Source organism: Anas platyrhynchos, chromosome 20 (assembly GCF_047663525.1).
Source record: "Anas platyrhynchos isolate ZD024472 breed Pekin duck chromosome 20, IASCAAS_PekinDuck_T2T, whole genome shotgun sequence".
NCBI lineage: Eukaryota > Metazoa > Chordata > Aves > Anseriformes > Anatidae > Anas > Anas platyrhynchos.
The window spans coordinates 5,948,991-5,968,130 of NC_092606.1; the positions used below are offsets into that span (position 1 = coordinate 5,948,991).

The following is a 19,140-nucleotide window of genomic DNA, read 5'->3' on the forward strand; positions in this document are numbered from 1 at the left end:
TCCCAGCACTACCCGCAGGTAAAGGCCACACAGCCTGTGTTTGTCCACAGCAACTACTGCGTTTTTGTGCAGAATCGTGAGGCAACAGCAAGCTTTTAGGGTCTTTTTACAGGACTGATGTAAGGTGGCTCCATCCACTTTTATGGACAAGGCAGAGATGTCTCAAGAGAGTTTGGAGATGAAGCCAGGCACATTGATAAGCCTGGTGCTCAGCCAATTAAGTATTAATTAAGCAGCTAGCTGCCAGCTCTGGGCTCAGCACCACACCATGTCCTGCGAAGCACCAAGGGGCTCACCCTCGCTGCGACTCCCTCCCCTCAGCTCCCCTCGCCCTTCCCCGCTCTTTTCCAGCGCTCTGCCGCCCCCCACACCGAATATTTCCCTCAGGAGTATTAAAAATAGAGGTGTTAAATCCCTGCAGGATGCTGGGATCCGCGGCTGTTCCGCCTGAAGGCGTTGAGGGGAACACGAAGACGAGGCGCCCGCACGGCCCGGCCTCAGCCCCGGCTCCCCGGTTCCCCCTGGCGGCTCCGTGGCGGGGCTGCGAGGAGGTCCCTGCCGCCGCCACCGGGAGAAGAAGGGGCCCAAACCTCAGCGGGGACCCCGAGGAGAAGCGACCCCAGCCCTCGACACCATCGGGGGGCAGCGAGGCCCCGACGCCGCCTCACGGAGCGCCCGGGCCGGGCCTGGGGCTGCAGCGCTCCCGCCCGCCTCAGGCGGCTGCACGGAGGGGCCATTGCTCCGTGTGGGCACCAGGGGATGCTCCCGCTTCGTTTTTGGGGCCCTGATCGAGCAAAACTGCTGTTTTCACATTTGGTGATCAGTTGGGTAACTCTGAAGAGGATTCAGTTCCTGAAGGCACCTAAAAAAGCCTTCGTCTGCTGGTGATTTTTCAAATACGCTTCGGCGATCTCAAGGGAACAAAGGAAACAGAAGGAAAACGACTGTTTCAAATCATGAGGCAGAATTCGTGTAAATTTAGAAGCATTTTGGAAAAAAAAGGCTGCTTGTGAAACCAGTGGACAACCCCGAGGCCATCTTTGGGCCATGGATGGGGTTAGAAAACAAGACCAAAGCAAACAGAAAACAAAACAAAACACAGACTTACTTGAGTAAGCATCTTCCCAAGCAGCTGACAGATCGTCAGAGCTTTAGGACACAAATGCCACCACACTGCTTTAGGAATAGGCAGGGGCATTTTCCAGAAGTGATTTCCTCACCATCGCCGCCTGCCTGAAAGCTACCTACTTCTCCCTGTAGCAAACACATTTCGCATTACTGTTTCTGTACCTCGCAGTAGGATACCTACCCCAATTCCTTTTTGTATCGTTGCCCAGCTGCTAAAAGCAAACAAAATCCTTTCAGTGGCAAACCTTAAAGAGATCAACAGCCACAATATTAAATTATAACTTTCAAGTAATCCAATATCTTCAATTATTTCAACCTTAACTCAGAGGCAAAAACATTAATCAAAAAAATCACATTTAAAGCATTTATTTTGAAAAATAAAATACAAAAGATCATTGAATTGTAATTGTACATGTAATTTATCAACTTTTTTAAATAAAAAGATATTTAACAATTTCCACGTCAATAAGACAAATAACTGTTCCACCAAAAATCCTTAGGACAAGCACAGACCACTTCTGAAAGTTTCATACATTTAAAACCAAACTGCTAAAGGGAAAAGAAAAAAAAAAAAAGGCCTTTGAAGAAGACTGAGGTTTGGAATTAAGAAGACAGAATATCAATTTCAAAGACAGGCATTGTGTTGCAGTTTTTAAAACCTTAAAAATAGTTGTGTAAGTGTAATACAATTCTACAATAACATCAGTGATTTTTTTTTTTTTTAAACAGGTTTACATGCGCTCACAACAACAAAATCTTGACCAAAAAGAAAAGAGCATGAAAGAAATGGGGGAGAAAATTCTGAAAAAAGCGGGCCATGAGTTGTAACATCTCACTGATCGCAGTGGGACAGTCCTTAAAACATCACTTCCATTGAAAAGGCAGCAGTCTTTTTCTAAAGAGAAAGGAAAATAGTTATATTTGAGCGTTTAATGTAGTATTGCTTTTATCCTTTATAACATCTTGCATTTACAAAAATACTGCATAATTACGAGCAACCACTGCCATCTCAGTGTGTGAAAAGTTACTGTCAAGAGTATCAATTTCAGAACAAATGTCTGCGTTCAATCTTTGGGAAACGCTTCTATCCATTATTTCTAATTGGTATGATGCTTTTGGCTATATTTAGGACTATAGAGAAAGCCATATGCATGACCACACATTGATATCTATATTGGCTGTATTTACGTGGCATCATGATTTTGGCTATAGAAAAATGCATCCAGATTAAGTATTTTTGGATAATAAATGGTTTATAAGTAAAAATTGTGGATTAATGCAGTAAAAATCCTGCAACAATCATTAAATAACTACTCGAGAATTTACTGGGTTCCCTGAACAATCTTGCCATTGTTATTTCAACAGCTAAAATATTGACTATGAGATACACAAAAAGCGAATGACACAAGTCAATCTATGTTTATTTTTTTCCTCTATCTAAAAGGGCAAATGATTAAAAAAGAGACCATGAAAATTCATCCTTATAGTATTTTGTTAAAATGGCAACCTGAATCTGTTGTGCAAGTACTTTATAGTACCTGTGCAGTACCAAAATGAACAAGAAACCCTGCTGAAGAATATCTGAATGAATAGTGGTTTAGTTTTACGTACTCTTTTCAACGTCAGGCTCCAACGTAGTGCTGACAATCCAGTAGCATAGCAAACACTGCAAACTGTAATGAGCCATGTAGAACTGCACAGTGATTCTTAAACCACATAAACTACGGTTTGTAGCTCTTACTGAACACTTACCTCCATGCGATTTTTTTTTTTTTTTTTTAAACAGATTCTGAACCAAGATCAGATCTTCATATTTTTCCTACCCAGACTCTTGCATGGGGTTACGTTAGTTTAAAAAGATCGCCTTAACTAATGTGTTATGTGTGTGTTTTTATTACCTTCTGTGCAAGAAAGATCCATTTTGTCTTCTATTCCATAGGCTCAGTCTGTTAAGTAAATAATTAAAATAAAATTAGCAATTTTACATTAGGGGAAAAGGTAGCAGCAGCAGCACCCATGCACCATTTAGCTGCTTGGGTTATGCTAATTTTATCTTTAGTATACTTAACTAAAGAATACTTTATCAGAGTAATTTTTACCTCCAGCTTCAGTGTTTATAGTTTAAGAAACATTCTGTATTTCACAAAGCTTTGTTTTGCTTTTTGGAATAAATCTGCTGAGAATTAGGTAAACACTGTAGTCATACTAAGCTAATTGTATAAATTCAGCTCTGTAATTTAGGGGAGTACAATTTAGTAACCTCCCCTATCATACGGGTTTCAAGATGCCACCGGCTAGAAATACTGGACCACGTTCTTTTGACATATCACAAGGTAACTGGAAAATACAAAACATAATTTAAGTAATGGACACTGTGGGCAGATCGAGGATAATTTGTTTGGCTAGCACACCATCATTACACAATGTGCTAAGTTTTTACGATAGCTCATCTCCCTGCATTTTCCAGAAATCTTTATCAGCAGTGTTTAATCTCCTTTTGTTCTGACACACCCTATGCTTGCAGCCATATATGCATATATTTGTCTGTTACATTAAAGATAATCTTGAAATAAACACAGTAATTGCATTTGAAAGCATTATGAAATAACTGCAGCACACTTCCTCGATACAATTAGCTAACAATAACTTTTAAGCAGCACACATTTAAATAGTTTTCTTGCCGTTAAGCTGCATAGACATTTTGGCCAGCAGTGAACAATGCTGTGAGCAACAGCACATTTAGCTGCGTGGTGCCAGATTCTTAATGGTTTCTATTAGCTGAGCACAACTTGCAAAGCATGAGCACTAACTGTCCGAAGGGGTGAGAGCACGCAAACATCCAGTAAGAGCGCGAAGCCCACATTAGAGATCACACAAAGGTTTATCAGAAAGATTTGGTGTCCACAGCAAAAAGTTATATTCTGAAAACATGAAACAGACACTACAGCTATTCAACTTTACTGATCCATGTTCATTTTATCTTGCCACGAGACTTCCTTTCTACTGTCTTCTTGGGCTGGAACAAAAGAAACCAGTTTTCCTTTTTAATAAGCTAATTTTCATTTGAATTGATGGAATAAGTCAAAAAGCCTTGTTTGTGAGTGGTAGGTTCTACTGTGTATTTTTTAATCTCTACATCAAACAAAAAGTCATACTCTATGAGCCTTTTGCTAATATTTGGGAACCAAAGTCAAGAAAACTTGCACCCACCCATTTTTTGTTTGTTTTAAGTACAGCCACTGCAAACTATTTAACTTTTGATAGGTTACTTACATTTATGTTTTAAGTAAACTTCTGTACTGTTTGTATGATTAAAGATGGGAATTATGTAGAAACAAAGTAACACAAGCACTGTAAATAACTTGTCTGCTTTTAGTCATTCTACAGGATTTTTAGAAACTAGGAGAAAAGCATGGAATCTTTTCCTCTTTTACTTAAAATACTTGCACGTTTGGCTACAGTCGTGCTGTAAGTTACCATTTCAGTGTATTGCTCTGCCCAATAATTCTTTTATTTTTAGACAACTCTGCTAAAGTACTCCCCCCCAGAAAGGCTGCATAAAGATCACATGTGGTCAAAATAAGAGATGCTCCTCTCCTGCCCAAAACAGAGCTGCTGAACAGAACAAAATCTAACTAAAGAATGATGGTGGCCTGCAGCCCTTGGAAAAGGAGAAAAAGGCCTTGCAGGAGGCTGAAGGAAGCTCTATGATCAGGACTTTAAAAAACAAAACAAAACAAAAAAAAAACACGACTTAAAATACCAGCAACAACAAAAGTCATGGGTAAGCCAAAAGGCTTGCCCACCCACAGCTCCTCCTGAGGTTAATGGGAAGTAAGGGTGCCTCTTGTTCTCATAAGTTGCAAAGATAAAATAAAGTTCTGGAGGCAAGGAGCCCCTAAAATGTTTTCTCTCCCAATCCACAAAACTATACGCCCGTATATGCAGGACAAATTGGAGGAAAAAAAATTAAAAAACAAATATTTTTCTACTTAGCTTTACTTGAACACACCCTGAGACAGTAACAGTGATGAGCCACTTCCTGTTTTTTCTACCAAAGCACAATGTAAAAAGCACTTTAAACATTTAGTATCAATTATACAGCCTGCAACATTGACTTTTTTTGATTGTTTTGCCAGGTATTGTAGCATTTCTTTCAAAGCGTTTCATTGTTTCTCTCTGCTATCTATACTATACTTGCTTTAAACCTTTCAGTGCAAGACAACAAAAGGTAAAGCTTCTCTACAAATAATGAGCTTTGCAATTTGGTCTGCACGACAAAATACAGAGCCAAACTTTCTTCCAGTTTCACAGTAGTCCTCAGTCAGCTGGGGTTTATGGGCACCATACTACTAACACTAGAGTTACACACTCAAAAAAGCCTTGGCACAGTTGAGTGCGAGAGCAGGACTGCTGGAGATTTAATCTTATGGACAAGCTATTCTCTCAAAATCAATCAGAAAATCAAATCTATGAAGAAGTGGCTTACAAAGGTTGTTTTCACCCTAACTTGCTGCTATACCCACAAAAAGGAAACTAACTGAATACTGTACCTGTGGCACTTCTTTGAGAAAGTCAGGAAGCTGGAATTCACCTTTATAGACCTGGAAAAACAAAATACAATTTAGTATTCAAAGCTAGCACTCACTATTGCTTGAAGTATTGTTTAAGCAAAAATAAAATAGACTATTCTAGATTATTAGTATGCAGTAAGGCTAAATCAGATCTGCCAGGGAGTCTCCTAAACCGAGTACAACCCATTTGTAAAAGCAAGCTTCACTCACGAGGTCTGGCAGTCTGAAGTTCTACAGCTTTACGCTCAGTCCCAGGCTTGCTCTTTACTCAACACAGATGGCAACATTTGAGAAAGGTATTTAATATTCCAACTGTGTTTGCATTCAAATGCTACAACTTTAACTGGTATTACATTTCAAGCTTGCTCAAATCAATCATTCATTAAGTCCTACATAATTCATTCACTATACTTTTAGAAAAAGATTTTCTACAGAATGATTAAATACGCTGAGGCTGAGTTGTTACAATACATACTTTTGGGGAAGTTTACAAGTAAACAAATCCATTGCATCATATTTCAGCACCTTCAATAAAATAAATTCTGCTTGCACTTAATTACAGTTTACAATTCAGAGACTCCATTTAAAGTCTTCCGAAAGAACTGCTTGTCACGATCCCATGGACTGTCAGAACGATTATCCAACAACCAACTTCCAGTTCCCAAACGTTTCACAGTTCAGACACTTGACAAATGTCACAAAATACAAGATTTTTTTGATGCTTTGAAGTATTCATCATGTACAAACTTTCATTTATGCAAACGGAAGGATCACACGCGAACAACTGATCCCACCTTACTGTGCTGTCAAAAGAAAGTCATGTTAGCCTTGAGAAGAGTTTGTGGACACGATGCAACTACAGCCTAAGTCTGGGAAAGCTTAGGTTTACATTCTGTTAAAATGGTTAACACTCAAGGAGAGTCAGCATCTCCTTCTACCCTGTTTTACAGAAATCCATCCCATCCATCCCTTTATTTACATATCTAGCTGCTATAATTCTCTGCTAACAGGAACGATTATCCACTTGCTTCAATATTGCAAGACACATAAATAGCACTCTAAAACACAGAAACACAGGTGTTTTTTGTTTTTTAAATAGAAGTTTTCCTAACTGTTTCATGTCAGACCTTGAGTCACTTAGCGGACAAGATCAGACACTTAGCTTCCTTCCCCATAGGATGTAACCACACACCTAAAACCTCTGGCTCTCCAAGAGAATGCAAAGTTGGGTGAAGTTTAACTTTTCCTTTATTATTTTCATGCCCTTCAGTCATTAATACACATTTCTGTATATGAAAAGAAAAAAAAAAAGGGAAGAACAAAAAACAGCGGTATACTTTTCAATACTAAATGACATAAATTAATAGGTTTGTATATGAGTACAGAAGAGTCCCCCTGTGATACTCCATATTCCTACAGATGTGAACAGAAAAACACACCCAGCAATCTCTCATTTTGGCAAAAGAGGTACAAAGCCCTTAACAGCAGGGCTGCTACAAGGTCAAAGCCAACAGCTCTTGTGATTATGAATTTCTCCAGCTGTAGCCTCATTACCAGCCTGACTTCATGACAGTTTGTTATTACCACCATTTCTGATCTTTCCGAGCACAACGTTATTATTGAAACAACACCGTTTGGAGAAAGAGCAAGCAATAAATATTCTCAAATGTACCACAAGCCACACCAAACAAGTGTTTCCACTATCTGACCAATTAGGAAATAAATTGGCAATGCATCATCATCATCTCTCTAGAGGATACTTCTTAAAAGCTGTTTGCTTTTACGATTAAACTGGAATACATTCCAAAGGGGGGAAATACTCTGCATTATTGATTTTTTCCCCTGACAGAAGTAAATAAAATAGAAAGGGTTTTACCATCCTTTCTACTGAACCCGAAAGACTGAACACACTAGTGTCATGGGTTCTTATGGGGCTATAATTGCATAGAATCAAAATCTACAAACCTTCCAAAACCCTACAAAGCCCTAAATTGGAAATGGAGCTATTTGGAAGCGCTGCCCCAAGCTGCGATGCCTGGTTTGCAAAATGCGTCAGAGGAAATGATTCTGGAACTTGAGGGACCCTTGTTAAAAATATCCATTTCCTCTGTTTCACCACGAAAAGCATGAGGCCGTACTCACCTTGCCAACGTGCTGCAGGCCCAGGACTGCAGCAGGGCCTGCTCAGCACCTCCTGCCTCTGGGACACCTCTCCCCAAAAACAGACCTGCAGCATTGAACTACAGGACTTGTGTGGAGTGGACTAAGGAGCTGGCAGCTCTCGTTACTCTTTCTCTAGGCTAAACGCAACCAAACAAACCTTTGCTAAGGCCCAGCATTAGAATAGGAATCTTTATACACACACACACTGCAGAACTCAGGTCCTTCTGATATCCCTGGTTTAGACAAAATAGCAAGGCTGACTCAAAACAACAGGGAAAGCTTTTGGTTAGATTCAGATGGGGGTACTGCCATTCCCATGGTAACTTAATGAAGGCCATGCTGGTCAAAAATTCCAGCATGTGGCTTCTTGGAGCCTAGCTATATAATAAATATTTCTAAATGAAGGAGAGGATCTCATATTTTCAGCTTTTAACCAAACCATTAAAATGCAGGCTGTGATTGTGAACAGCAGAAGTGGAAGTTGCAAATCAATCTCATCACCACATTAAAAATAAGACAGAACAACCTAGGCAAGGCTCCCAGGCAAAAGCAGCATCTTTTATTAAGCAAGGGTGGATGCTGGAAGCCAGAGAGGCTTCTCGTCATGTCTTCCCATAAACCGCTGCAGTCATCACCTGAACACTTTTAAAAACAATAACACCGATGACAATGCTGTATTGTGACACCGTGCTGCACACTCTGGAGGCTTGCTTTCCCTTCCTTCTCCTGCAATTCTGATATATATGTATATAATATAAAAATAAGCATGTGTCTCTGCTCTAAAAACCTTACCAGTGTAAGGCCCTTTGTAGCAAGAGCATTTATTCCTCATAAACATCAACAGGGGCTCATCAAGGGTATTCATCCAACAGCAACATTAAGAAAAATAATGATACTTGAGTCATAACCTGGAAAGATAAGAACACGTTTCGGGGCATTTGATATTATATGCACGTCAAATACCCCAATTTACACATTGTAATTTATAAAAGCAGAATACAACCAATGCCAAGCCTACGAAACTGCACCCAGATTATGTTTAAGACACAACCGTGCCTAATTCTCACTCAAAACTGCCATTATCAGCATTCTGGTTTTGTCAAGGTTGAGACTGCCTATAAACTGGTTTAAAGTAGTTCCAAAAATGGTGAGTGGTCCCTTATGAATGAAAAGCCAGCGATCATCCGCAATCCAGAAATTCATAAAACAATGACTCCATCCGCAGCCAAAGGCATTAAAAGGTTTCAGATTCAAAATTCTTTTCAGACCAATTTCTAACCCTAAAACATATTATTTGGAGACTGGCAGCACAGAGTGGCTGAAGCAGGATATCGGAATGATTTCCAGTCTAAGCAAGAATTCAGTAAAATTGAGCAGAAATGGTGTTTACCATTTCTAAAAGAATTATTTTGCAAGCACAAATGGATTTCCAAAGGGGGCAGGGAATAATCTGAAGTCCGTGTCAGTTTGTTGTTCACTGTTGGCATTATTCAAGCTGTTCTACATACAAAATTATTGAAAAACATTCTCATAGCTAAGCCAAATGCATTTTATTCTCAAAAAGAGATCAGGAAAAAAAAAAAAGGTCACATCCAGTTGTCTGACAAAACCCTTGTAAATACACAAGGAAAGTTTAAGAATGGAAGAATAACTCTGAGAAGCTCAAATCAAAAATATACTTTAGAGACAATCAAAGCACTCATTTTCTCCCACTTCTAAGTCTAGTTTAGAAAGAAACACATTTTATTTGGTCATTTCCATAGATAATGGTCTTTCTTGTCTAGAAATTAGCTTGGAAGTAAATGTACTTGGGCTTCCCGGATTTTCAAAACATCAAAGTTCCCGAGTACAAAGCAATCAATGTTTAATTATCCAAAAATAAATAAATAAAATAAAACCAGTACAAAGCTCCCTTCTAGAAACCATCCCTTATTGCACATTACATGGAGGTATCCTCACTTTCCTTAGTTTTTAGGCAGCTTACGAGGCTTACACAATTCTTTATTTCTTTGTTGGAACTGCCAGCAAAGAAGACTGTCCAAGATGTAAATATTTATCCAGTAAAATAACACAGAAAGCAAGATTTTAAGCCACTGAGTATCTGCCAAGAGGCAGTTTGCAACCCTATCTAATTGTCTATCTTGTTAATAACTATATATCTTACTAGTTATATATATGCACAGATGGTAATGAATAAAAATTAAGTTCATGACTCCTGAGACAAGCAACGCAGTTGGGAATCTCCAGGCTGGAAAAAATACCAGTATTGAACACATTTAAAGGATGCTGATCAAGTCTGTGCTGCTGGCAGTCGTAAGACAGATGAAATAAAATAAAAAAAATTGTTTATTTGTCTAAGTATCAGAGATTGCCTCAAAAGCCTTTTTATTTCCCCCCCCCCAAGGCTACTCGAGCAGCTGGCATCACACTATACCTCTACATTTACCCATCTTTGACAGCACAAGTAATTACTCTCATGCAGTAGCATGGACTCACTTCACGCCCTTTAATCATAGATTGTTTCTTTCTATCTTTAAAGCCCCAGATACAGAGGCCTGAAATCAAGATCGTCATGGATGTCTCGACATTTACCAGCAGGAGACATTTCCTCACAATTTAATATGGGTATGAAACAGGAGTCAATAGAAGTCTGCTTTTTCCTCTGAATGTTACTGCAGAAAAAAGCATCAACAGAACATAAAACAGAGAGAGATAACAGCTTTCGGATGTGATTAGAGAAACCCACACATATTTGAAGAGTCATGATGAAAACCATAGCTTTTTCTATAGTTTTGTATGTTTCCGTCTCTCGATCTCTCCAGGGCAAGGATCATAACTTCATGAAGAAGTTAAAAGAAATGACTGGAATATGTATTCCTAGCATACAAACTCATTTAGCGGGGAGTGTGTGCCAAAGAAAATCTGATGTAATACGTTACAGATGTGAAAGGAAAGCACTTAGCCAACCATAACATAACAATAAGCCAGTTTCTACTGGGCATAAGTCAGGATCTTGCAGTTGTGAATTGTTCTCTGGCTTTTGGTGTGTTCTGTTAAACTGCTGACATACGCTTTTACACAAACTCATGATATTGATAAGGACATATCAGATACTCTTCCAGTGTGAAGTGGATCTACTTTGGTATTGCATCATACAGTGAGTTGGCTACCAGTGCAGACAATTTAAATTATTTGCATTTTCTGCTTCATTTGAATGTGAAAACTCGTTTTAGTTAGATGATGTTATTTTCCTTTATGCTCAGGACGTATAATGTTAAATTCCAGGAAAAAAAATCAGCTTTGTACCTATAAGGAATGGATCTTTGCAGTTATTATAATAAAATGAACAGACCAGCAATGTACATATTTAAAAGAAACATACAAGACAGCAAAATCCTGCAGTCACTGAGTAACTGAAAATTATTAAAGATTGCTTCTTGATGTGAAGTCACGTGCAGAGATCTGCTGAACAGTGCAGCACTATTCAGACCTTGATCTCTGCTCTGTGTTCCTTCTTACAAGGAGACAAGAAAAAGTGTCAGAAAGGATAATATTGTCAAGCCTAACATAAAACAGATAAACAGAAAATAATGGCTCTGTTATTGAGAACAGCAGAAAAATCTGTTATATTTGTATTAGATTTGTACTCCACCAGTGTAGATTCTATCAGAAATGTCTTAATCCATAGCACCCTGCTGCACTTGGAGACAAACATAAGAAAAGAGATGGAGCTAGCTTCAGGCTCTTTTACTTCCTAAAACAAAACCAGAACTAACAAGACAAACAAAGTATAAACACCCGGTTTGGTGCTCTGCTACAGGAGCATGGAAAAGCAGCCTAACCATTGTGGGGTCCTAGAAGAGTAACATTTAAATGAAAAAATACAAAATTCAGCAGAGACAGTTAATTTTCCCTGCGTTATCTACATGCACAGATTTTATTCTTCAAGCATTGTCCTTTAGATGGTGAAAATCATCATTTCCAGACTGAAGGAAAAAAAAAAATTGAAATCTGTATATATGTAAGTCACCAGCAGGGGGACAGAAGACAAAAAAGAAAAATACAAACAGGATTTAGCTGCATAAAAGACTTAGGGGAAATTAGCTTTTTGCACCCTGCTAGCCATTCCCTTCCATTTTCTCCAGTGCCAGCCTTCTCACATTTTAGACATCCTTACACTGTTGCTTCTTATTTTAGCGACTAAGAGCAGCAGCTTTGAAATTCCCAACTAGTATTTTCACCGTTGAGCATTAATCTAATTTGCAGTCTTTCCAAGAAATGATTGATTTTGCACAGCGTAGTTGCTACAGCTGGTGCAGTGGAGTATAAATGCAGTAACGCAAGTAGAATTTGCACAGCTTTACAGAATAAAGACATCTTGCAGCTTCAGTTTTGAATCTCTTAAAATTATCTTCCACAATTGGACCATATACAAGCTCCTGGCCATAAAACCCTGAACTGAAAGCATTCACGAGGCTTTCTAGCTGTGAATTTATTTTGCATCTTGCCCAATTTTTGTTTTTTATTCCAATTATCTTTATGTTTTTGTATGCAATGTATGTAAATGCTCCCAATCACACGAAACAAGAACTCCCTGTAACAATGCGAGAACCGAGTGCTGGTTTTTTTTTTGCTGTATCCGATAGCAATGAACTGGATCACACCGTGCTGTTCCATCTTTAGGTGGAGCCAGAATCAACCCTGCCAGTAATTCCAGGGTGCTGCTGGGCTTCCACCCTGTTGTCACAACGTACACAAACAAGCATTACATACCCCTCCAGCACAGAACAACTCCTTCCCCATCTCCACAAACAAACCCCAAAACACCGGTCCTGCCCCCATACCACCACCTTCTGCTTGCCAGACTTCTCCCATCCCAAGCTCTAGTTCATGCCATCCCAAACTGGCTCGGAAACAATGGCACGAGTAAAGAGAAGCAAATGTCAGAGCACTCAGCGTTAATTCAAGTTCGTCACACTAAGGGGTTACCACACTAACACAATACAGCTCGGTTTCAGAAGTCCAAACTTCTTCTAAATCTGTTTTCAATGAATAAAATGTGAGTTCTGTACTCGGTTTAAAGTTCTCAGCGACCACAAACTACAAATATAATAGAAGAGCTTCCAAACAAAGTGAAGCAATAAACAGTTGCATGCAAGATTTAGATATATTCTTATTATGTACTGAAGAACTGGAAATATTTTATTTGGACAGCTTCATCTCCAACAACACATACAGTACAAAACTCGGAAAAACCAACCCAGGTGAAGAAATCTGAAAAGAGACAGCCAGAACAAAAGCAAAAAGCAATTTACAAGTTCACCAGCTGAGAGAGAATGCAATAACACACTCGACTTGCCAAGCTCCTATTTCCCAAAGGCTGGGAAATCTAGATCAAGAAATACAATTCTTTTTGATAAACACCTTCTTCTCTGAGCTACAGTAGCAAGAAATAAATTAGCGCATGTTCAAGAAAGAGAAGTGGAAATCCACAGGGTGGCATTCTAAGTGCTGTCTGTGATGGGGCAAACACATCACAGGTCCCTTCCTGCTCTTCCCAGCCACCTTAAACACAGCATGTTTCGAAATATCTGCCCCCCAACCCCAAATAAAATCAAATAAAAGCTGTGGGGGAAACTAAACAAAGAGCATTTTTCAGAACTGAGTCAGCTCCCACTGATGACCAAGCAGAATATTAGTTATTTCAAAACCTCCTCGGTTTAAGGCCAGCATTTTGGCAGTTTCCTATGCAAGATGGCCAGGAAGCCTGACACCTTGGAGGGGCTGCTGAGCCCGCTGCTCCAAAAAGGAGGCAACCGAACAAGGAAAGAGGTCTGGGAGCTGGGAAGCCTCACAACTTGACACCCTAGGGACTCAGGACACCAGTGCAACCAGTGACGGAGACAGAACCAGTGGCCAAATCTTATATCCATGGTTGTTTTGTTAAAGAACATGTGGCTGGGGAAAACGTGTGCTGGGTACTGCAAGAACTAACAACATACTTTAAATGCTACCTTGAGACTAGGGCTGTAAGTAAAAGATACTAAAACTAAATGACAGTCAAAATATTAACATCATTCCATATGTTTGCAATATTTGGATCGGCTTTTATAGCAATAGCCTCCAGTTTTTCAACACCATTTTTAAACATTAGTAAACAAATTATGCTTCAAAGCAGACTTGTGAAAATACACTGCAGGCTTTTAAATTAGGCTTCAATTTTTTAAGGTGCGTTTGTGGCTTTGTCTGTTGCCTTGATTTCTATCTTGCATTTTGAAATGAAAGAGATTTCAGGAAGCCACCCAACAGAAAACAACTGAAATTTGTTAAACTTAACTCAGATTGAGTTTGTCTTGCACAGGAAGAAGAGAAAATCAATGTTAAATTATTGAAATACAATATAAATTTGGATCCCGATCACTATTTTCAGTATGTATTGGTAGATATGTGACGATTTTGTTTTCAAGGCTCACTGAAGAGGTATTGAACACCTTTTTTTGTTTTGCAATTGGGCTGAATTGAGTACAGAAGAGTTAGCTTGCCTGTGAGCCTTTTAAAACAATTAGTACCACAAAACCTACAAAACATTAGCCATAAGCTGTTCCAGAATACGGGGTAATCTCTTCTATTCTGAGCTAACAGCTATCACAATCGTAAGCCTATCGTCCTCTAATACACTGATCAAACTGCTTAATGAAAGTTTCTCAGAGAGGACTTCTAAAAAGAGACAATACAAAATGTTTAAAGACCACACAAAATGCAGGTTTTTTTAGTATCCAGCCCATTAGCAAAGTACATTGACCAATTTTTAATATCAGAAGGCTAGCGACAGTTCCTTCACATTGTTGAGTTCAGTTTTTCCAGTGATGACTTTGCTGCAGCAGCAAGAGTCACCTTCTTTTAATACAGTATACATTCTCAAATGAACAGAATTGAAAAGTTAATTAATTCTTATTTCAAACAATGGTAATAAGCTTTTCAATGGATACCTCCAGGGATAAACAGTTATATAGCCTAACTATTCAAATTCCAACATTAAGCTCAGACTAAAATCCTCATGTTTAGGTTAATCAGCGCCAGACCTTCTTGCATCTTTTGTTTGTTCTACAAAGGACAGCAAAGAATTGGAAAAACTGACATTTTGGTCATCTTGGGCTATTTTCCACGGGTCACTTTTCAAATTCTACCAAGTGTTTGGGAACAATTTTGTGAAAGAGCTTCTGCCAACCCTCATGCATAAAAAGCTGAGCTCATGAATCAAGTTTGATGACCGGGCGAGAAAGCAAGCTTTTTTCCAGAACCATCCCGATGATTCTCAAGAGGCTCAGCTACACACAGAACACAGCACAAGCCTGGGGTTGGCAGGAAGGAAGAGGAACCAAATGGAACACAAAGAGCAGGAGACAGATTTCCAGTGCCCATGGTCCTACAAAAGCCTTCCCTCTCCCCCACTCAGCAAGGAAAACAAATCACTTAAGTACAAAAACGTATTAGGAATGGACTTCAAAAAGGATCTTCTGCTCTATAGCTCACATCCACTTGGTAAATAAATTAAACGCACATAAATATCTTACCCTCCTTGTGTTTTCCACAACTTTTTGATCTGGCTTCCCATAATTTGGTGGATTGGCATAGGGATCGTAGCCCAGTTTGGCCAGCATGGGCGCGATCACTGGCATATCTTGCAGAACATCAGCAGGTATCTTCCCAACCCACTTCGACAGCGCTTCCACGTTGACTGGCTTGATGACTTGGTCAGTAGATCTTTCAACTCTGTGGAGGGAGAAAGAAAGGTTTTATTTTGTATCCCCAACCAATATCTGATCCTTTCCTACCAGGAAGACTTTTAGCTTGTTTTGTTTTTTTTTCCTCCCCTCTTCTTTCCCTCTCAAAATTTCATGTTCCTACAGAGTGGGGGGAAGTGCAGTTTTACTACGTACAGCTGAAAGAAGAATAATTGGTACAACATCCATGCACGCTTTCTGCTCTAGGCTTTCACAGAGAGCGTGCTGAAGCAAGTTCCTTACATAAAGAGAGCAATGAAAGCCAAATATCTGCTAAGTGAAAAGTATGCACACACCTACATATAAAGCTGTTTTCCCACTGACATACTCCCACATTAGCTGTTTAGTTGGCTTAATTACTCTTGAAAATTGTATTCTAAATGATAATCCCTGTGACTAAACTCATTTTTTTGAATAGGACAAATAACATTTCCAGAGACGCTTTTGAATATTACACCACCTTAATGTAAATCTCAAATGAAAGACACTTTTTTTTCTTTTTAAAGAGGTGACAAAGATACAGACTGCAGTCATATTTTTATGACCATCCCTATAACTGATGGAGAGTTTGTTCATTACACAGCTCTTAAAGAAAGGCAAGTGAGTAATCTTAAGTGTCATATGTACCTTATTTAGAAAACAACCCATTTGTTGCTCATTTAATCAACTGTCCTCAAGTCTTTCATTCTTGTACCCTGGTCTGGTTGTGGGATTTTTGTTTGTTTGTTTTTAAAGAAATCTGGCATCAATTTGCTTTCCCATATTCCTTGCTTCTTTTAGATTAGAAAACTTAAAACCTCCTTACTGTGTTTATTTCTGAAACAGGCCAGCAGCTCTCAGAGCAGGCTGAGTAATCTAAGGCTCTCCAAATTTTCTTTGGAACTCAGAAAGAAAAATGCAGATGCATTTGGGATATCAGGGCTTGTCTTTCTTCTATGGCAGTCTAACATCAGATCTGTAGATACAAGATGCCTAAAGGAATATTTACATGTGCTAGGTAAGTAATGCTGTAAGGTACAGCACTGTGTCAGTAACTCCTACTGGCTGGATAAACCCGCACACAGTCTGATGCTGAGCATCCAGCTGTCACAGCCACTTGCAGTCATCATCCTTCCTGGGCATTGTTTAAGTCATGAAGAATTTAATCACAAAAAGCTCTACCACCCAGAAAACAAAATCAGTATACTTGAAAGCAGAATAACTCTACAAAGAATAACGCCAGTACCTCATCTGCATGAAACAAAGCATGAGAACACCGAGATTCAAATGTGATGCTCGAGCAGCTCATTCTTCAGAATTACACAGCAGGCAGAGTACGAGAAAACACATCCTGAGAAAGACATTCCTTAAATATTCCCAGCACTTTCTGAGACAAGAAGCCTGAAGCTGAAGTCATGCAGCCCTCAGAAGTGGCAAGTGTGATCAGTTATTTCATTAGCCTGATGAGTTAACAAAGAGGCTGAAGAGCCCTTGCACAGGGGGGCAAGCATTAATCCAGCAGCACAGGGCATCCAGCCCAGGTGCTTACTGCGCTGTGCGATGAAAGCCAGATTACAAACACATACGCACGTCCGCCAGTCATCAGCTCAATTTCATCTTAACACCAGCCTTTACCTTCTTACTCAGTTTTACTTGTCATCAGAGCTAAAATTCTCCAGGATACAGAAGGGAAGTGAGTCACACAGTGCTGGAAGGTCAGGGGCTGGAGTGCTTCAAACACGACCAGCACGAACAACAAACCTGACAGGGAAATGATCACCAAGGGGGGAACCATCCTGGCAAGCGGGGCCTTCGCAGATTGCTGCAAAAAGGTGTTGAACAGAAGCTGATGAGTAAGCACCCGACAAAAAAAACTGTAGGACAACCACAGGAATTTAAGCCTTACGCTCCTCAACCATTTTTAGTAGCTCAAAAAGAAAGGCAAGAACCCAGAATGGGATTTGGGGGTCAGGATACCTTGTTCTGAAGTAAAAGCACACGTCAGTGTTTATGCTTTGACCGCTGTCATTTCAGTCTTTGGTAAGAAAAAGCTCAGCACAAAACACTTCCTGGTGGCAAGAGACAGGCAACCAGGCTCATCTGCTCCTAGGCACTCATTCAAAATATGCTGCAGCACATTTGGTCTCCTGTCTACATCTTTTACTGTCCTGTCACTTACAACGGGAAGAAAAGTAAAACAACTGCTGGAAAAGATCCTTCAGACCAGAAGAATATCTGAGGAATATGGAGGGAAGAGAGAGCAGGCAGGAGGGAAAGAAAACAAACAGAAAAAGAAGAAACAAAGCAAAACAAGTAAACGTACCAAGTCTCGACAAATTTGATTATGTGTGCACATGGCAAATGCGGCCTGGCAGCACTGCAAGGTTCCACTGCAGAACTGCAGGGAACTGAGCTCTGATTGCAGCTGGTAGCACGGAGCACAGGGCTAACCCCACATCCTTCTACATCTGTACTAGAATGAAACGAAAGCAAGGTATATATTAAAAGCAGCGTATTCTAAAGCAATTTTGCCTAGACAGCTATTTTTGTAATAAGCCTAATAGAAATTGTTATAAAAGGGTTGACATTTCTCTGCACCAGTGGTCACCGCAGCTGTTTTCAGTTAGGAGGCAAATGCCGGAGCTACATTAACAATACCAGTTACAGCCTGCAGCCTGGCCATGCATTCCTGGAACAGCCACGCTGGCAATTACTTCAAACAACAGGTTTTGCACTACTACAAGGTCTGCGGTGTACATCTTTAAAACCCCTGCAGTGTTTCTCAAGCTGGGTAAGAAACAAAACGAGGAGGAGGAGGGGGGGAAATACCAAGTAAAATTAAACAACGGTGAGGCTAGGGCTGGATCAGCAGCAAAAGAAATCAGGGATTACTAAGCAAACATAGAAGAAATGACAACAGCCAACGGTTTCCTCAAATGAAGCAGCCAGGGGAAGACATGAAGTCAGAAGCTTAAATACAAACTGCTCAGTTCCTAATGGTGCTAATAAAAGATTTCTGCATAAGCGCTTTTGAGTCTGGAATAAGAGCAAATGGAGTCAGCTCGCTTCCTGAAGGGCTCTGCAAGTCACTTGGTGGCTAGCTTAGCTCTGGAAGAGAAATAACACACGCGTACATTTTAGACACAGCTGTAAAAAAAAAAAAAAAAAAAAAAAAGCACCTTGCACTGACCTACAGCTTCATTCCATCTCATACAGATTGCACCTAAAACAGTTTTGATTTCAAATGAGTTAAAAATACATTCTTAAATATTCACTTTCTGTTACTGGATATAACATCACTGTAAAGATCTTTAAGGGATACCATGGTCACTTTCGTGAAGTGGCTTTACAAATTTATAGACAACAAATAGCCAGTTTCTTTTCAAAAACCCTCCAGCTGTTATAACACCTCTGGGCATCCTGATGCTGGGCCTCACTTGAGCAGGTGTCACGGCTCTGAAGCGGATACCAAAGGGATCTGAGAAGTCTGAAAGGTCTGAAAAAGTCCTAGA

The 19,140-nt window shown here is 39.7% G+C and overlaps 1 protein-coding gene across 12 annotated transcripts in view; it reads right to left on the reverse strand.

The window, feature by feature from the left end:
- Nucleotides 1–3,026: 3,026 nt before the first annotated feature.
- Nucleotides 3,027–19,140, reverse strand: part of TPST1 (tyrosylprotein sulfotransferase 1) — a 33,691-nt gene continuing 17,577 nt past the window's right edge. For 7 of the 12 annotated variants that reach the window (XM_072026129.1, XM_072026127.1, XM_072026125.1 and 4 more), the window contains exons 3-6: nucleotides 15,440–15,638; nucleotides 5,682–5,732; nucleotides 4,069–4,144; nucleotides 3,027–3,074 (exon numbers count right to left, since the gene is read on the reverse strand). In XM_072026129.1, the coding sequence (XP_071882230.1) occupies nucleotides 4,100–4,144; nucleotides 5,682–5,732; nucleotides 15,440–15,638 (295 nt within the window). In that variant the 3' untranslated portion in view covers nucleotides 3,027–3,074; nucleotides 4,069–4,099. The remainder of the gene's footprint in view (nucleotides 3,075–4,068; nucleotides 4,145–5,681; nucleotides 5,733–15,439; nucleotides 15,639–19,140) is intronic. The other 5 variants (XM_072026135.1, XM_013104614.5, XM_072026134.1 and 2 more) reach the window with 4 other exon arrangements.